Source organism: Propithecus coquereli, unplaced genomic scaffold, assembly GCF_000956105.1.
Source record: "Propithecus coquereli isolate 6110/MARCELLA unplaced genomic scaffold, Pcoq_1.0 Scaffold248, whole genome shotgun sequence".
NCBI lineage: Eukaryota > Metazoa > Chordata > Mammalia > Primates > Indriidae > Propithecus > Propithecus coquereli.
The window spans coordinates 2,249,305-2,262,866 of NW_012148041.1; the positions used below are offsets into that span (position 1 = coordinate 2,249,305).

General features: G+C 53.3%; 1 protein-coding gene across 1 annotated transcript in view; it reads right to left on the reverse strand.

Annotated features, from left to right (window-relative positions):
• Window positions 1-1,609: 1,609 nt before the first annotated feature.
• The window catches only part of LOC105812193 (chromosome unknown open reading frame, human C6orf222), an 18,408-nt gene continuing 6,455 nt past the window's right edge, over window positions 1,610-13,562 (reverse strand). Inside the window, exons 3-12 of the mRNA XM_012646577.1 lie at window positions 13,341-13,526; window positions 11,883-11,947; window positions 11,419-11,653; window positions 10,219-10,350; window positions 9,074-9,135; window positions 8,569-8,800; window positions 7,683-7,814; window positions 6,723-6,787; window positions 4,927-5,181; window positions 1,610-3,190 (exon numbers count right to left, since the gene is read on the reverse strand). Of these exons, the coding sequence (XP_012502031.1) occupies window positions 3,155-3,190; window positions 4,927-5,181; window positions 6,723-6,787; window positions 7,683-7,814; window positions 8,569-8,800; window positions 9,074-9,135; window positions 10,219-10,350; window positions 11,419-11,653; window positions 11,883-11,947; window positions 13,341-13,526 (1,400 nt within the window). The 3' untranslated portion in view covers window positions 1,610-3,154. The remainder of the gene's footprint in view (window positions 3,191-4,926; window positions 5,182-6,722; window positions 6,788-7,682; window positions 7,815-8,568; window positions 8,801-9,073; window positions 9,136-10,218; window positions 10,351-11,418; window positions 11,654-11,882; window positions 11,948-13,340; window positions 13,527-13,562) is intronic.

Below are 13,562 nucleotides of genomic sequence, written 5' to 3' on the forward strand. Positions count from 1 at the left end.
TGCCAATGTTGCAATCATTTATTGTTTATCTGAAATTCAAATTTAACCGGGTCTCCTGTATTTTTATTTGCTAAATCTGGCAACCCTAAATTAGTTCCTTTCTCCTTTCTCTCTCTCTCTTTTTTTAATCAACACCAATGGATCGTTTTTAAGGTGCCAGCCGCTGTGCTTTCAAACTGGGAGGTCTCCGAGTGCGGAGGGCAAGGCCAGGGTGCTGTGTTGCCTCCCAGACAAGCACATCTGAATGGCTCAGCCCTCCTGTAACCTGGTTAACACCTCCGGCTCAACCGGTTCTGACCCCATTAGCTCTGACTCACCCACTTTGGCTCCTGACTTCTCAGAGGGAGGAAATTTAGGTTAACTATGTCCTGATGTCACTTGCCCACCTTTTAAAAACCTTACAAAGCCGCGGGATCTCCATGCATCTCAGTGTTCTCATAAAAGCATCTGTGGTGGGAGTTAGGGGGCTCACCCTTACACAGCACGCTCATGCAGCGTCCCACCCCCCATATTCCTATTGAGGCAAAAGCCCCATAACCAGTGGGGTCTGTGAGCATCCTGAGGGCAGGGGCCGTGTCTTTTGCATTTGTGTATTCCATAGAGTTAGCATCCTACCTCGTACATAGTAAGTGCTCAATAAATATTGGTTGAATTAATTAACTAATGGATTAGACCAGGGGTCCCCAACCTATGGTGAGTTGTATAATGTTACAATATAATAATAATAGAAATCAAGTGCACAATAAATGTAATGCACTTGAATCATCCCAAAACCATATCCTCCCTCCCCGGTCCACAAAAAAATTGTCTTTCGTGAAAACCGTCCCTGCTGCCAACAAGGTCGGGGACCACTGGATTATACAATAAGGGAGAGGGCGCTAGAACAGGAGTTCGCAGAGCCCAGTCCTGGCCTGGTTCTCTCTGTAGCTGGCTGTGTGATCTCGAAAAAGGCATTTCCCTACTCTGAGCCTGGGTTTCCTTGACTGCAGAGGAGGATGATAATGCTGCCTTCTGCTGCTCTCCTCAGAGAAGTACGGTGAGCCTTCCAGGGTTGGGGAATGGGCATTCACGTGTTATCCGAGAGGGGGGAGGATGCCTTTGATGTCTTTCCATGGAGAACGCATTTCATGGACCAAAAACCCCGTGTTATGTTCTGACAATTTTTACCCCGGTTCTAAGTGACAGAATTTGGGCACCAGAGTTTAGGGACTAATAAGAGATGATGCAGAATCAGGACTGGTCCAGATTTTCCCAGACGTATAATGAACTGTCACCTTGAGAGTCACAGAGTTGTAGAATGTCAGTTCTGGAGAGTATCTTCTCCCCACGGTCACCTAGCCTGGGGGCAGCTGGACTAAAACCCAGGTCTCGTGTTACCCAGCCAGGACACTTTCCTTCACTGACTCAGCCAAGTGGCACTCTCTGCGTCCCAGCTCCGGGTGTCCCATCCTGGAGAGGATCCAGAGAGAGCCTCAGGCAGGGACAAGGAGGCTGACCCCCACAGCCCTGCAGGCACCAGACTCCAGACATGTGTCAGGTGGATATCTGTCTTGCCTCCACGGTCAATAATCCAGATCACAGCTTTATGTGAGTCAATTTCTTTATTTGCTCCAATAATACAATACAAAAATGAGAGTCAGATGCCAGCATCGGGAACTCAAACCAAATACTTACACGGCTTAAAGAACATCATTCCAAATAAGAAAACTATGCACAGAAGGTTCCTGACCTTCATTTCCACACTTATTCCAATTCTTCACATTTTGGTGCTGTGTTCCTGAACACTGCCTAAAATAAACCCATAAATAACTCACCTCTCCCCCACTCCTCAGAAGCAGCGATAAAACCTAAATGACTTTCAGCATATGCTCAGCTGAGCTTCCTAAAACTTTGTCTCACGTTCGAGGCCAGTCCCATCTAAGTGGCCTCTCTACCCTCAGCTTCTCCTCCTTCCCAGGCCCACCCCACGGCGCTCACCACAGGTTCAACACGGCAACACCGTGTCCGCCGTGGGTAACACAATTTAGTTTGCCATGCAGGCTGTGACATCCTCTCCCCGATGACCACATGGTCCAGGCAAAGTCCAAGGGAGTTGTACGTCTGTTTGCAGTCTTGTTGGGCCTGCTTGTAGGTATGGACGTGTGGCAAATTGCCCACCCGAGTCCAGCTATTGAAACTGTTCAGCTGTGTAGAAGGCAGAGCCTCCAGCACCCTACACCTCACCTTTGTGCACACACACAAAAAAGCCCTTTTCTCAAGACACTCTACTGCCATCAGCTGGAACACTGTCATTATACATCTAGAAATCTACAATGCCTAGGATATGAATAGCAACCCCTGGGGTATGATGCTCTTGAACAGTGCACATCTGTGCAACCATCCATAGCGGTCCAGCTTGAAGCCATCCTCTACTTCCTGAAAAACATCCAGATGTAGCTATAATAAGAATAATAACATACATGGACGTGGCACTGTGTAATTTTTGGAATTCTTCACATCCATTTTCTCACTGACTCAGCAAGCCCCAGGAGATGGGAGAGGTAAAAGGTATCAGCTTCATTTCTCTGGTCAGAGAATTACAGGATACAGAGTTAGAAGGATTCTGAGAGATCAGAAGTGCCCAGTCTATAGTTCTTTCCCATGTGGGGCCTGCAGAGTTCCTGGGAGGCATCTATAAATCCATATGAGCATTAAGCACTGTTGACCAACCGAATAAATGACATGTTGCACACAGATGCACATCTGTTTGTGTGTGGACGTTCTGGTCAGAGATTAAATAAAAAATTATTTTTAAAACTGGACTCAGTTAAAACATCTCGAAAAATGTCAGTAGGCCTTCCGAATGACAGTCTAGAATCCGGGGTCCCAAGAGGAGACGGGACGTGTTCAGGGCCCTGCAGGAGGTTTGAGGCAGGGGGACTCCCAGCCTGGTGCAAGATTGCCCCCAACATGGCCTCTGCATCTCGCCCCGTGGGAAGGTGCTGTGTGCCTTCTCAGACGATGGCGCGTGGACACAGAGTAGTTGTCTGCTCTTGTCTTCAGTCACGTTTGTGAGGCACGGGATTGGGACATCATGGAGCCTCTTCAGCGTCTCCTGGCTAAAGCTGCCAATTGTGTGGCCAGTTCAAGGGAAATCTACCACGAGGCACAGCTTTCAATCTGGACTTTGAGTGTCAGGACTTCTGATGTTCTGGGAGGAGAAAAAGAACATAGGCATTAGCCACAGCCCAACTATGTGTGGGTCCCATTATCCCATCAACACCCCACGCTGGCCCCCACCTCTGTTCCTGCAGCGCCTCCTGCTGACATCGCTCTCCCAATCCCTCCTCCCCAGATGGCCTCCTCGCCTCAAAGGTCAAAATCAGGGCCTGCCACCTCCTGGAAGCCTCCCAGGACCAACTCGCTTTTTTGGCCTCAGCGACCAGTCATTTGGCATTTGATTGCTGTTTAATTTGGTCATGAGTAAACAGTTGTCTTTTCTATTAACAGATGAAGTCTTTTCTATTAACAGATGAAGGCAGAAGGTTGCACAAGCCCTCACTGCACTTTGCACGGCTTAGCGCGCAATAGGCCGTCAGTATCTACTGCTGGGTGAGCAGCAGACCTATAGTGTGGGAGGTGCTGGGTGAAGGGGTGGCTTTAAAGGAGTGAAGTGACTTGTTTGCTGGGGTTGGACAAACAGGACCAGGACTCTGCATCTGAGTGAATGAATGGTTGGTGAAGCAGACATGCGGTCAGGGCAACTATTTCTATGACACCTTTCACAAAGAAGTCAGATCGCTCTGGAAGCTATTGCCTAACCCACCCTAGAGGGCAAATTATCCGTAACATCCCCGTTCTCGGGGAAAAGACAGTGAGCAGGTGAAAAGAGAGGTCTGTGGCCATGAGGAGTTCCCACCAGGAACACAAGCCAAGGCAGAGCAGAGCATGCGAGTGACAAGGCAAAACTGTCCTGAAATACAGCAATTTTCTTGAGAGACTTCTCAAAGAAGTCTCGAGAGGCTTCTAAAAGTAACTCCAGGAGAGGAAGACGGAAGTGCTTTGGTGATAGGAACTTCACTGCAAAAAGCGTCTGGTTTCCCAGAGGACCACTCAGATGCAGAGTCCTGGTCCTGTTCATCCAACCCCAGCAAACAAGTCACTTCACTCCTTTAAAGCCACACCTTCACCCAGCATCTCCCACACTGTAGGTCTGGGCCACATGTCTGTGAGCCGGTTGTCACTCTTGAGTGAATTACAGAAGGACGGGGAGATCTGTTCATCAGAGTCCGCCAGAAAACATAAAAGCTCAGAATTTTTTGAAAATTAGTGGCAAACAGCATCTCTAAACAGACTATCTCAAAGTCTCAGGGGAGGGAGGATGGTCAGGAGGAGCAGAGAGTGATCAGCGCGGTGAGGTGCTGGCCGGGGAGAGGCGGTTCTTAACCAGCAAGGTGAGCTCAGGGAGTGGCGGCTTCCTGGAAGCCTCCCAGGACCACAGCCCCTGGAGCCCTCTGGTCTACCCCAGCCACCCCTTATTGGATATATAACCTTACTTTGTTGGTTAAATTTTATGACAGCCTAGAATTGGGAAGCCGAGCAGCAGAACCCGTGAAATAACAACAAGGAAAGCTAAGATAGCGGCCGGCCCAATGCACCACACTCATCTCAAAAAGTATGAGAATGTACACACAATTGGAGACCAGAGCCAGATAAAATGATGGTAAAAATGGGGTAAAATCAGTGAGGTTTGGGAAAAGAAAAAAATCATTGTGGTATAGAATTGTCTCAGAAGGTCTCAGTGAGGAGGTGGCATTTGAGCAGAACTCGGAAAGTACTGAACTAAGCAGGGGAGGGGAGAGGACAGTAAGTAGATCTCCTGGAGGCCGACTGTGAGCCCGTGGTCCCTTGTGCCACACTGCCACTGCCCTTCCCGCCCTCTCTCACCAGCTGGGACTCCCTGTATGGGAACTGGGTGCAACTGTCGTGGCTTCTTAAGCCCATGAGGATAGACACGGCGTGGCTCTTGTGGCCGGCAAATTTGTTCGCCAAGCCAAAGCCAGACCGGTAGGGTCTCTTGGCGAGGTTCCCGTCCAGCTCAGAGGAGCGGGCCACCTGGCTGTGCAGGGTGGCTACCAGCTTGCTGAGGGAGGAGTCTGAGAACTCGTGGAAAAATCTCTTAAAGCTGGGGTGTCGTCTGATCTGGAAGCAGAAATGAAGGCGGGCAGTTAGTGGTGCAGGCACGGACCCCTCTCCCAGCTCCACGCAGCACGGCTGGCACCTGCATGTCCCTGGGGCGAGCTCCCCTTGTTAAGTTCCTCTACCACCCGCCCCCACCCCAGCCTCCCAGAATCTGTCCTGCAAGGTCCCGCTCAAAGCAGCAGGACCAAGTCGGGGCGGGGAGGGAGAAAGTGGAGGTCTTTAGGCTCAGGTAATTCAGAACCAAACAGCCCCAGAGCCTGCTCTTCTCCCTCAGACACCCCCTATTTCATATATAACCTTACTTTGTTATTTACATGTTATGACAGTGGAGAATCTGGGTGCTTAAGTAGCATTTACTAGCCGTGTGGCCTCTCTGAGCCTCTGTTTGGTCATCTGTGAAATGGAGTAATAATATCCACCCCCAGTATTGCTGCGGGGAATTAAGTGAGAGTGTCGGTGTAAAATCTTTAGTGCAGAGCAGACACTAGATAAATTTTGGTTCCCACTCTAAGGTCCCTCCAGTAAGCTCCGTCCTCTTAATACCTAAATGTGTTGGGTTGTTTTTCCCCAGGGGCAGACCCGGACATGAGGACTTGGGCATGGCTAGTTCATTTGTTCAGTGAGCCCAGGGGGCACTGCTGGAGGGTTGGAGAGCTGGGACACGGGTGACACAGCAGCCCAGTCAGTGCAGCAGTTGGAGCTTAATCCCCTCAGGGCAGGCCGGGACCCAGCACAGAACAGCTGCTCAGGGTTGTGTCTCCCAAGGGCGAGGGAGCGGGGGTCTTCATACACCAACTCCCTTCAGCCACCGGTTGAAGGCCACGCTTGGGGAAGTGCGGGGTGTCAGTTCTGCCTACCACATGGACAGAAAGCGGCTCCGGTCCACAGACAAAAGGATGCAGGTGCTGGCAGTTGGGAGCGGGGCCGGTGTGCGCTCTGGCGGTAAGGTGAGGTGCCAACAGCGTCAGCCACCCTGATGACTCATCTATAACCTGCCCTCCTCACACGTGATCTGTGTTTGCCTCTCCAAAGAGACTGTGTTTTTCAAGGGCAGGGAACATTTTGTTACAGGCTATCTAGCAGGGCAGCAAAATCAACAAGCTTGAAAGAACTGGAGACCGTAGAAATGCTGAAGTTTGTGGCCAAGACAGAGAGTCACCAGGGAGACAGCCAAGGACGGTCAGCCAGGTTGGCGGCCAGGCGTGGACAGAGGAGGCCTCCAGGGAAGGGGACAAGAGCTGAACTTCAATGGTGGATGTGGATAGGGGGAGGTCCTGGCTGGCGGAGGGACCGCCATGAGCACTGTGTTACTTTAAACTAACTGTTACCCCATCTGCTGGGTGGCTGGAATTTTCTACATATGCATTAAGCTTGGTCAAGTAGATAATTATCTCTCTTTTTGCAAAAGAGGAAACCGAGGCTCAGAGAGGTTAAGGGATATGCCCGAAGTTGCCCAGAGATGCACACTGGGGGCTGAACCCAGGTCTCAGCCAGGGACAGTGAGCCCTGCAGTTGGCCGGGGAGGGCGGCATGGTGCTCACCTGCCGGCCCAGCTGGCCGTCCACCTCCTGGAGAAGCGCCACCAGCTGCTGGATGATGAGCTCCTCTAAGGGAGGTAAAGAAGGACTGAGCTATGGTGACCAGGTGACACCTAGTCCCCTTTCAACAACAACACATCCATCAATTAAAGACAGTATTTTATCTCTAAACCTCAGCACACAGATTAGTTATGACAGGACCAATAAAAAAAAAATCTTCCCTTAAACTAGAGCAGGAGGGCGAGAGCTTTGTTTGCATTTGCTTATTAGCAATAGAAGGACTCAGGCTTGCGAGCCTGTCCTGTAACCGCATTCAGCTCCATTTGACAGGTGGGAAACCGAGGCCTCCCCAGCATCCCTTATCCAGGCTCCCGTGGGGTCCCATGGTCAGAAATGGGAGTTTGGACAAGAAGCAGCTGCTGAGAATGCGAGGAGGGGAAAACCCAAGGCTTCCGACGCGGCGGGAACGCACCCATCGACCTGGGTTAGAAGCAGTGATGTGCTGGGACTGGCTCGTACTAAGTTCACTGTAATATTCGTGAAATTCGTGAACCAGTCGTTATGAACTCTTGGCAGCTTGCAGTCAGCCAAGGTAGAAATATGTACACCATGGAAACGTGCAAATGCTCTACAGCAGGGCTTCCCCACAGAGAGCCTGTTTGCCAGCGCAGGCCAGGAATTTTACACGGAACATCCAGGCAAGCTAGTGGGGGATGTCGGTTATGTCCCACAGAACATGGGATAGACAGGCATCCTCTGTCCGGAGGAGGCTCCACTGCAACTCTGCCCCGACAGCCCAGGGTTAAAGGCCAAGCCTCTGCCCCCTGCCCTGCTCTAGAGTCTCCTGGGGTATTTGCCCTTCCCAGGTCCCTCCCTGGAACCATGCCCTGCTCAGCCTGTGAAATCCACCGGGCAGAGAGGCCCCAAGAAGCTGACCCGGGTGAGAGCAGGGGCAGTACTCACTGGATTCGCATGCTCCGTCTGGCTGAGGTCCCCCTTCTGGCTTGTGGCTTCTGGCCTGGGGAGGTGCTTCTGAGATCCCAGCTGGGCCCCCCTCTGCAGACGAGGGCTCCTGCAACTCGAGACCTTCTGGATCTGAGGGCAGAAAGAGTTGGTGTGTTTTGCACAGTCCCAGGTCCACATGCACAAGCTGAACCCAGGCCCTGAGAAGACGCTGTTCGCGCACGCATGAACGCACGAGCAGGAGGGGGCTCCTGGCCTCCAGGCTCCCCGTGAGCTCCGCCCAGCTCCGCCCCAGAGGCGGGCCCAGTGCTGTCCTGGCCTTCCCCACCAACTCCTCTGCCTCCTCACCGTCTGGGAGCAGGCACAAGTGCCCACAGGCCCCACCAAGGGAGCCCCCTCCCCCTTTAACTCTTCGAGGCTTTCCAAGTCACTTAGCCTGTCTGAACCTCACTTTTCCCATCTGTCGGATGGGAGTGATAAGACTGCCCTCGCAGGGCCGTGAGCTGGTTAAATGAGACAGCGGTGTGACAGTGGCATGCATGGGCCCTCGGCAAGTGTCAGGGCAGTTACTGTGCAGCAGGGCCTCAGCTTTGGTGGAGTGGAAACCGGGCCCAGGCCAGAGCCTAGTTCATCACACTCACGTCTCCTGTTTTCTCTTAGGGTTCCAGGCGATTTTGATGCACAGATGCTCTGATCTCGCATCACAGTTGTTTTTAAGTGTGTGGCGGGGCTGGGGGGGGCATGTATTGTGAGTGGGGGGTCCTGCTAGCAACCAGCCCCTCACCTTTCCCCACTCAGAGCAGAAAGCAACAGGCACATGCCACACAGCGGCCACCCCTGCCCTGGAGGAAGCCTCCATTACCACGGCAACACCAGGCCTGCGTACCAAGGCTGCTGGAGACGGAGGGCCGGTGGCCACCGACACACAGGGGCAGGTAGCTGGGCCGCTTGGGCCGCCGGGCCTCCGGGCTGGCAGCCCCCGCTCTCTTGGGCTCCTTGGAGCTGTGTTTTCTATGGGAAAAGTCTCTCTTGAGGCTGGACTTTTTCTCCTGAGATTTCCTCCTGCAGGGTGGGGCCAGGTTTTCTACAGCCACTTCTGCCTCCTGGCCTTGAGGCTGCTGTGGAGGAGATGAGAGAAACTGAGTCAGGGCTCCTGACCTTGAGGAGACTGCAGGTGAGCTGGGGAAAGAGACCTGCTGTGGGCTGGTGGGTGCGGCCCAGGGCGAAGAACCATGGATGCCGGGCACGGGGAAGGAGTGTGATCTGGAGCTGGCTGGGGCCTGGGCCGGGCTTTGGCAAGACGCAGAATCAGGGGAGGGGAAGTTATTCCGCCAGGCAGGGTCGGGGGTTCCACAGTGAGGTCAAGGTTACACGGGCAGTATCTTCCTCACCTCCTCGCCCCGCTGTCCCTCTGCATCCTGGAGTAGGGCGATGATCTTCTGGATGAATTCTCCTAAAAAGATCCAGGTGCCTGCTTACACTCCAGTGCTTAGAAAAGCCCTCCTGTGGTCAATCTGCATTTCCTAAGGCGGCTCCCTGCGAGATTCTCACAGGTCCTGACCAGGGCTACACGCCCCGGCCCCTCGAGGGTGCCGATGCGCGCCGTCAGGGGGTCCTGAGGGCAGAGCCGGTTTCCTGGGACACGTGTTCACTCGTCTGTTCACCTACCAGGGCCCGCACACAGACGAGAGGCCCTGGCTCCAGGAGAAGGCCTGTTCCCCAAAGGCCCCTCCCACTGCACCTTCCTCCCTCCAGGTAGAGCAGGGCCCTTCCCGCTTCCCCTTCAAGGCACATTGTCGATAAAAAGCAAATGGGGCAGAATAGGGGCAGGGAAGCAAAGATCCTTAAACATATTTTCAGACACGAAGAACTGACAAGATTACATGATTCTAGGCCTGGCTCTGCTGATGGTAAAATAATAATAACAGTGATGGCGACTACCACGTGTTGAGCTTCTCTCCTACGGCCCCCACCTCTCTTCCTACCCTCTTTACTTCTCCTGAGGCTCTGTCCACAAGCTGGGCCACCTAACAAGAATGACAAGTGTCAGCTAACATGTACTAGCTGCTAACAGGTCCTGCTCTAAACGCTGTCTAGGCGTTCATTCCTTTAGAGTCACCAGCAATTCTAGGAAGTGGGTGCTTTATTATCCCCATTTTGCAGATGAGGAAACTGAGACCAGGAATGAAGTAACTTGCCCAAGTTCACACAGCTTGAAGGGGTCAGAGCCCAGATTCAAGCCCAGGCCTTAAAGATCACACCAGCCCTTGCCGTGGGCCAGCACGTTCCTCCCACCGCCTCACGCTGCCGCTAGGAGGACAGCACTGTCGCCATTGACATTTACTGAGGCTCGGACAGTGTGTGTAACAGGCCGCCTGGCTCGGGCCTGGGCTCTGGGCCCCACGCAGCCTCCCCAGCCTGCTGGACTCAGGGTCTGGACAGGTCACTCCCTCCCTGTGGCTCAGTTTCTCTTGCGCAATTGGAGAGTCAGACCGGAAGTTTTCCCAGGGGTCTCCGAAAAGGAGGGAGCACTGACTGTATTCCGAGGCTCTGTCCAGCTGCGGCTCCTCGCCGGGTCCCTGGCTTCCTGGGTGGGCGGAAAGCTCGAAGGGACTGGGACCCCCGCCGTCCATAGACAGGGCCCCCTGGGCTTCGGGTTCTTCCAAGCCTGAGAAACAAAATGAAACGGTGGGTGTGTTTCGTCAGTCGGAGGGTGTTAACTACGCACAGAAGCTGGCGCAGCCTCCACCGTGGGCACCGTGGCTGGATCACGCTGAGGCCGTGGCAGGCTGGAAGTGAGCGGCTGGGCCAGGCCGTGTCTCTGACTTACTGCTCCAGACCAAGCTCCCTAATCCCTTCATACCTCCACAGAACCGGCTTTCCTGGGCTTTGCTGCCCTCTCCTCCCTCCCTGGGGCCCCCATCCCGCCAGCATTTTGGCTTGATCCACAGGTTGAACGGTCGATGCCGGATTCCACGGCATGAAGTAACGGATCATGCCAGAATCCCCCTGCGTGAAAATATCTCCCCGTGTGGCCTCAAATTCCGCCACTGGAGACCCACTGTTTGGTGTTAAGCATCAAAATGCAAATGCCCCTGGCCAGGACGCCCAATCAGGCTGCTCCTCCCTGACACCCAGGAAGAAGCGATCTGATCCTTTCTCCCTCCAGCTCCGGCTTCATCGCCGATGGGCTGTGTGACCTGGAGCACAGTTTCACCTCCCGAAGCCTCAGTTCCCTCATCTGTAAAGTGGGGACAATAACTGTATTTCATAAGATAGCTCTGAGGACTGACTGAGATACAGATACACAGTAGGGAAGTATCTTATTTTGTCGGTGAGGAAACCGAGGCACAGAGATGGGGAATGACACAGAAATCCAGCTCAGAGCGCAGGCCTCCTGCCTCCCGGTTCCAGTTCCTTCCCACACACGCTACCATCCTCCCCGCCAGTGTGTGCACGAGGGTGCGGCCGCCGAGAGACGAGGGTGGCTGGGGGGGCCCCAAATGTGATTTCCCTCAAGGGCTTAGCCGGGCTGCCCGGACCGTAGTGGGGTTTTGTGTGGAGGGACCTGCTGGCGTGCCTTCTCTCCTCCCACGGCCCTCCTCTCGCCACTCAGGGCCGAGTGCAAAAGTCAGACTGGGCGGCAGCCTTTAAAGTAGCCAATTCCAGCCCTGGGGAAGGTTCCAGAGGGGGAGGCAGCTGCAGGGTTGCTATGGCAACTGCGGGGCCTGCTCACCAAGGCTGCTGGAGATGGAAGGCCGATGGCCACCGACACACAGGGCTAGGGGCAGAAAGCCGGGCCTCTTGGGTGGCCGGGCCTCTGGGCTGGGAACATCTGCAGCCCCCGCCCTCTTGGGCTCTTCAGAGCTGTGTTTCTTAAGAGAAAAGACTCTCTTGGAGCTGGACTTTTTCTCGTGGGATTTCTTCCTAGAGGCTGGCGCTGGGTTTTGCAGGGCCATCTGTTGAAGTTGCTGTGGGGGAGAGGAGAGAAACTGAGTCAAGCCCCTAACCTTGAGGAGAGGGGAAAGCTCCCCTGGAAGCAACTAAAGAGCCACCAAGCTGCAGGACAGCTCCAGGCAAGGGGAGGGCTGAGCTCTGGGAGCAGCAGAAGAAGGCTTCAGGGAGGGGAGGGACAGGAGCCAGGCCTACAAGGCCAGGTCGGGCTTGACATGGGATCTGCATGGGTAGTTTGCTCCTCACCTCTTCTTCCCACTGGTCTCCCACTCTTTTGAGCAATTCCACTATCCTCTTGATGATAGCATCCTCTGGAAGGAAGCAAACGCACCCGGTTACTCTTTCTAAATCCCCTGATAACTCTTTCTAAATGACTGTCTTGGATGTCTCTTAAAACAGCTCCTTAGGCCATGCAAGGGGGGAAAAGCACCACATCCCAGGGGCCGGCCCTTCTGCGAGAGGGTTGGAAGACCCGCACGGGAAGGGCACTAAGTCAAAGCATGGCATTTCATGTAGGAAATTTCAGGTCAGCTCTTCAGGCATTCAGCTTGTGCCCCACTCTTTCCTTTGAAGTTCACAGATCTGTGAACCTCCACTGTGTGTTCAGTAAGCTGTGTGAACTTGGGTAAGTCTCTTAACCTCTCTGGGCCTTCATCTCTTTCTTTCCCTGTGAAATGAGAATCATAATCCTTTTCCTGCCTCCCTCAGAAAGCTGTCAGGACATCAGATAAGGGACTGGGCTTGGAACACTTTGCAAAACTAGTGCTGATCTTTCAACCTGCAAAATTCCACTGGGGAAAATGGTGGGCGCGCAGCCCAGCTAAGGCAGAGGACAGAGGGACATCAGCAGGCGTGACAAGGAGAGAGCCTGCCACACTGAAGCCTCAACCGCACTCCCCAGTCATCACAGAGAAGCCACAAACAGCAGAAATGGTTTCCTTTGACCTGCTCAAGGACAATGTCCTCAGAGTGTCTGTCCTCTGCTGGTTGCCAGCTGATCCATTTACGTGAAAAGAAATGCAGACAGACCCCGTTCCTAGGCTATCTGCAGGCTCCCCTCCTTCTCTCCCTCTCACATATATTCTGTCTGCTTTTGCTCCTGGACTCAGTCTACCAGCTGATTCTCTCTCGTGTGGGAAAATGATTAGCTGTAAAACAACCGAACAGCCTGCAGAATAACTAACTAAATACCTTTTAGTTATTCTTTGACAGATGCATAGCTCCTCCATTTCATATCTTTTAAAATATACCCACGTTTTTTTACAGGGAATTAGATGAATGTGGTATTATTTTCTCTCTCTCTTTCATCTCTTTTTTTAGAGACAGGGTCTTGCTATGTTGCCCAGGCGGCCTTAAACTCCTGGGCTCAAGCAATCCTCTGGCTTCAGCCTCCAGAGTAGCCAGGACTATAGGCATGCGCCACTGCACCCAGCTAAAACAAATTTCATAAGACTAAAAAACAGTCCCATCCCCATTAACACATAAGGCAGGAGCATTTGCCGGCAGCCTTCCCAATTCCTCAGACTCCCTTCTGGAAGACTCTAAAATAAGCAAACGTGGCCAGAAGTACCAGAAGAAGAAAGATCAGTGCACATGTTTTGAGAGCCACCAGCCCAGGTCTCAGTCATCATTCAGAGCAATCCATCTCAACTGGTGACAGCCACGCCGGCCGTGGACAAAAAGACGCTAGAGATTCTCACTCACGGTCAGGCTTTTCGACCTCCTCTTCTCGCTGGTGCCCGGTGGCTTGGGGAGAAACGTCCGAAGCAGCACCACCCTCCTCAGTGAGCAAGGACTGGTGGGGACCAGAGCCCTCCCCACCTGGAAAGCAGAAGAAAGCAGTGGGTGTGTGGGTGTGTGCGTGGGGGTGTCGGTGACATTCTCCTAACTCTGTTAATCAACACGAGCAAACAACACAGAATTCAC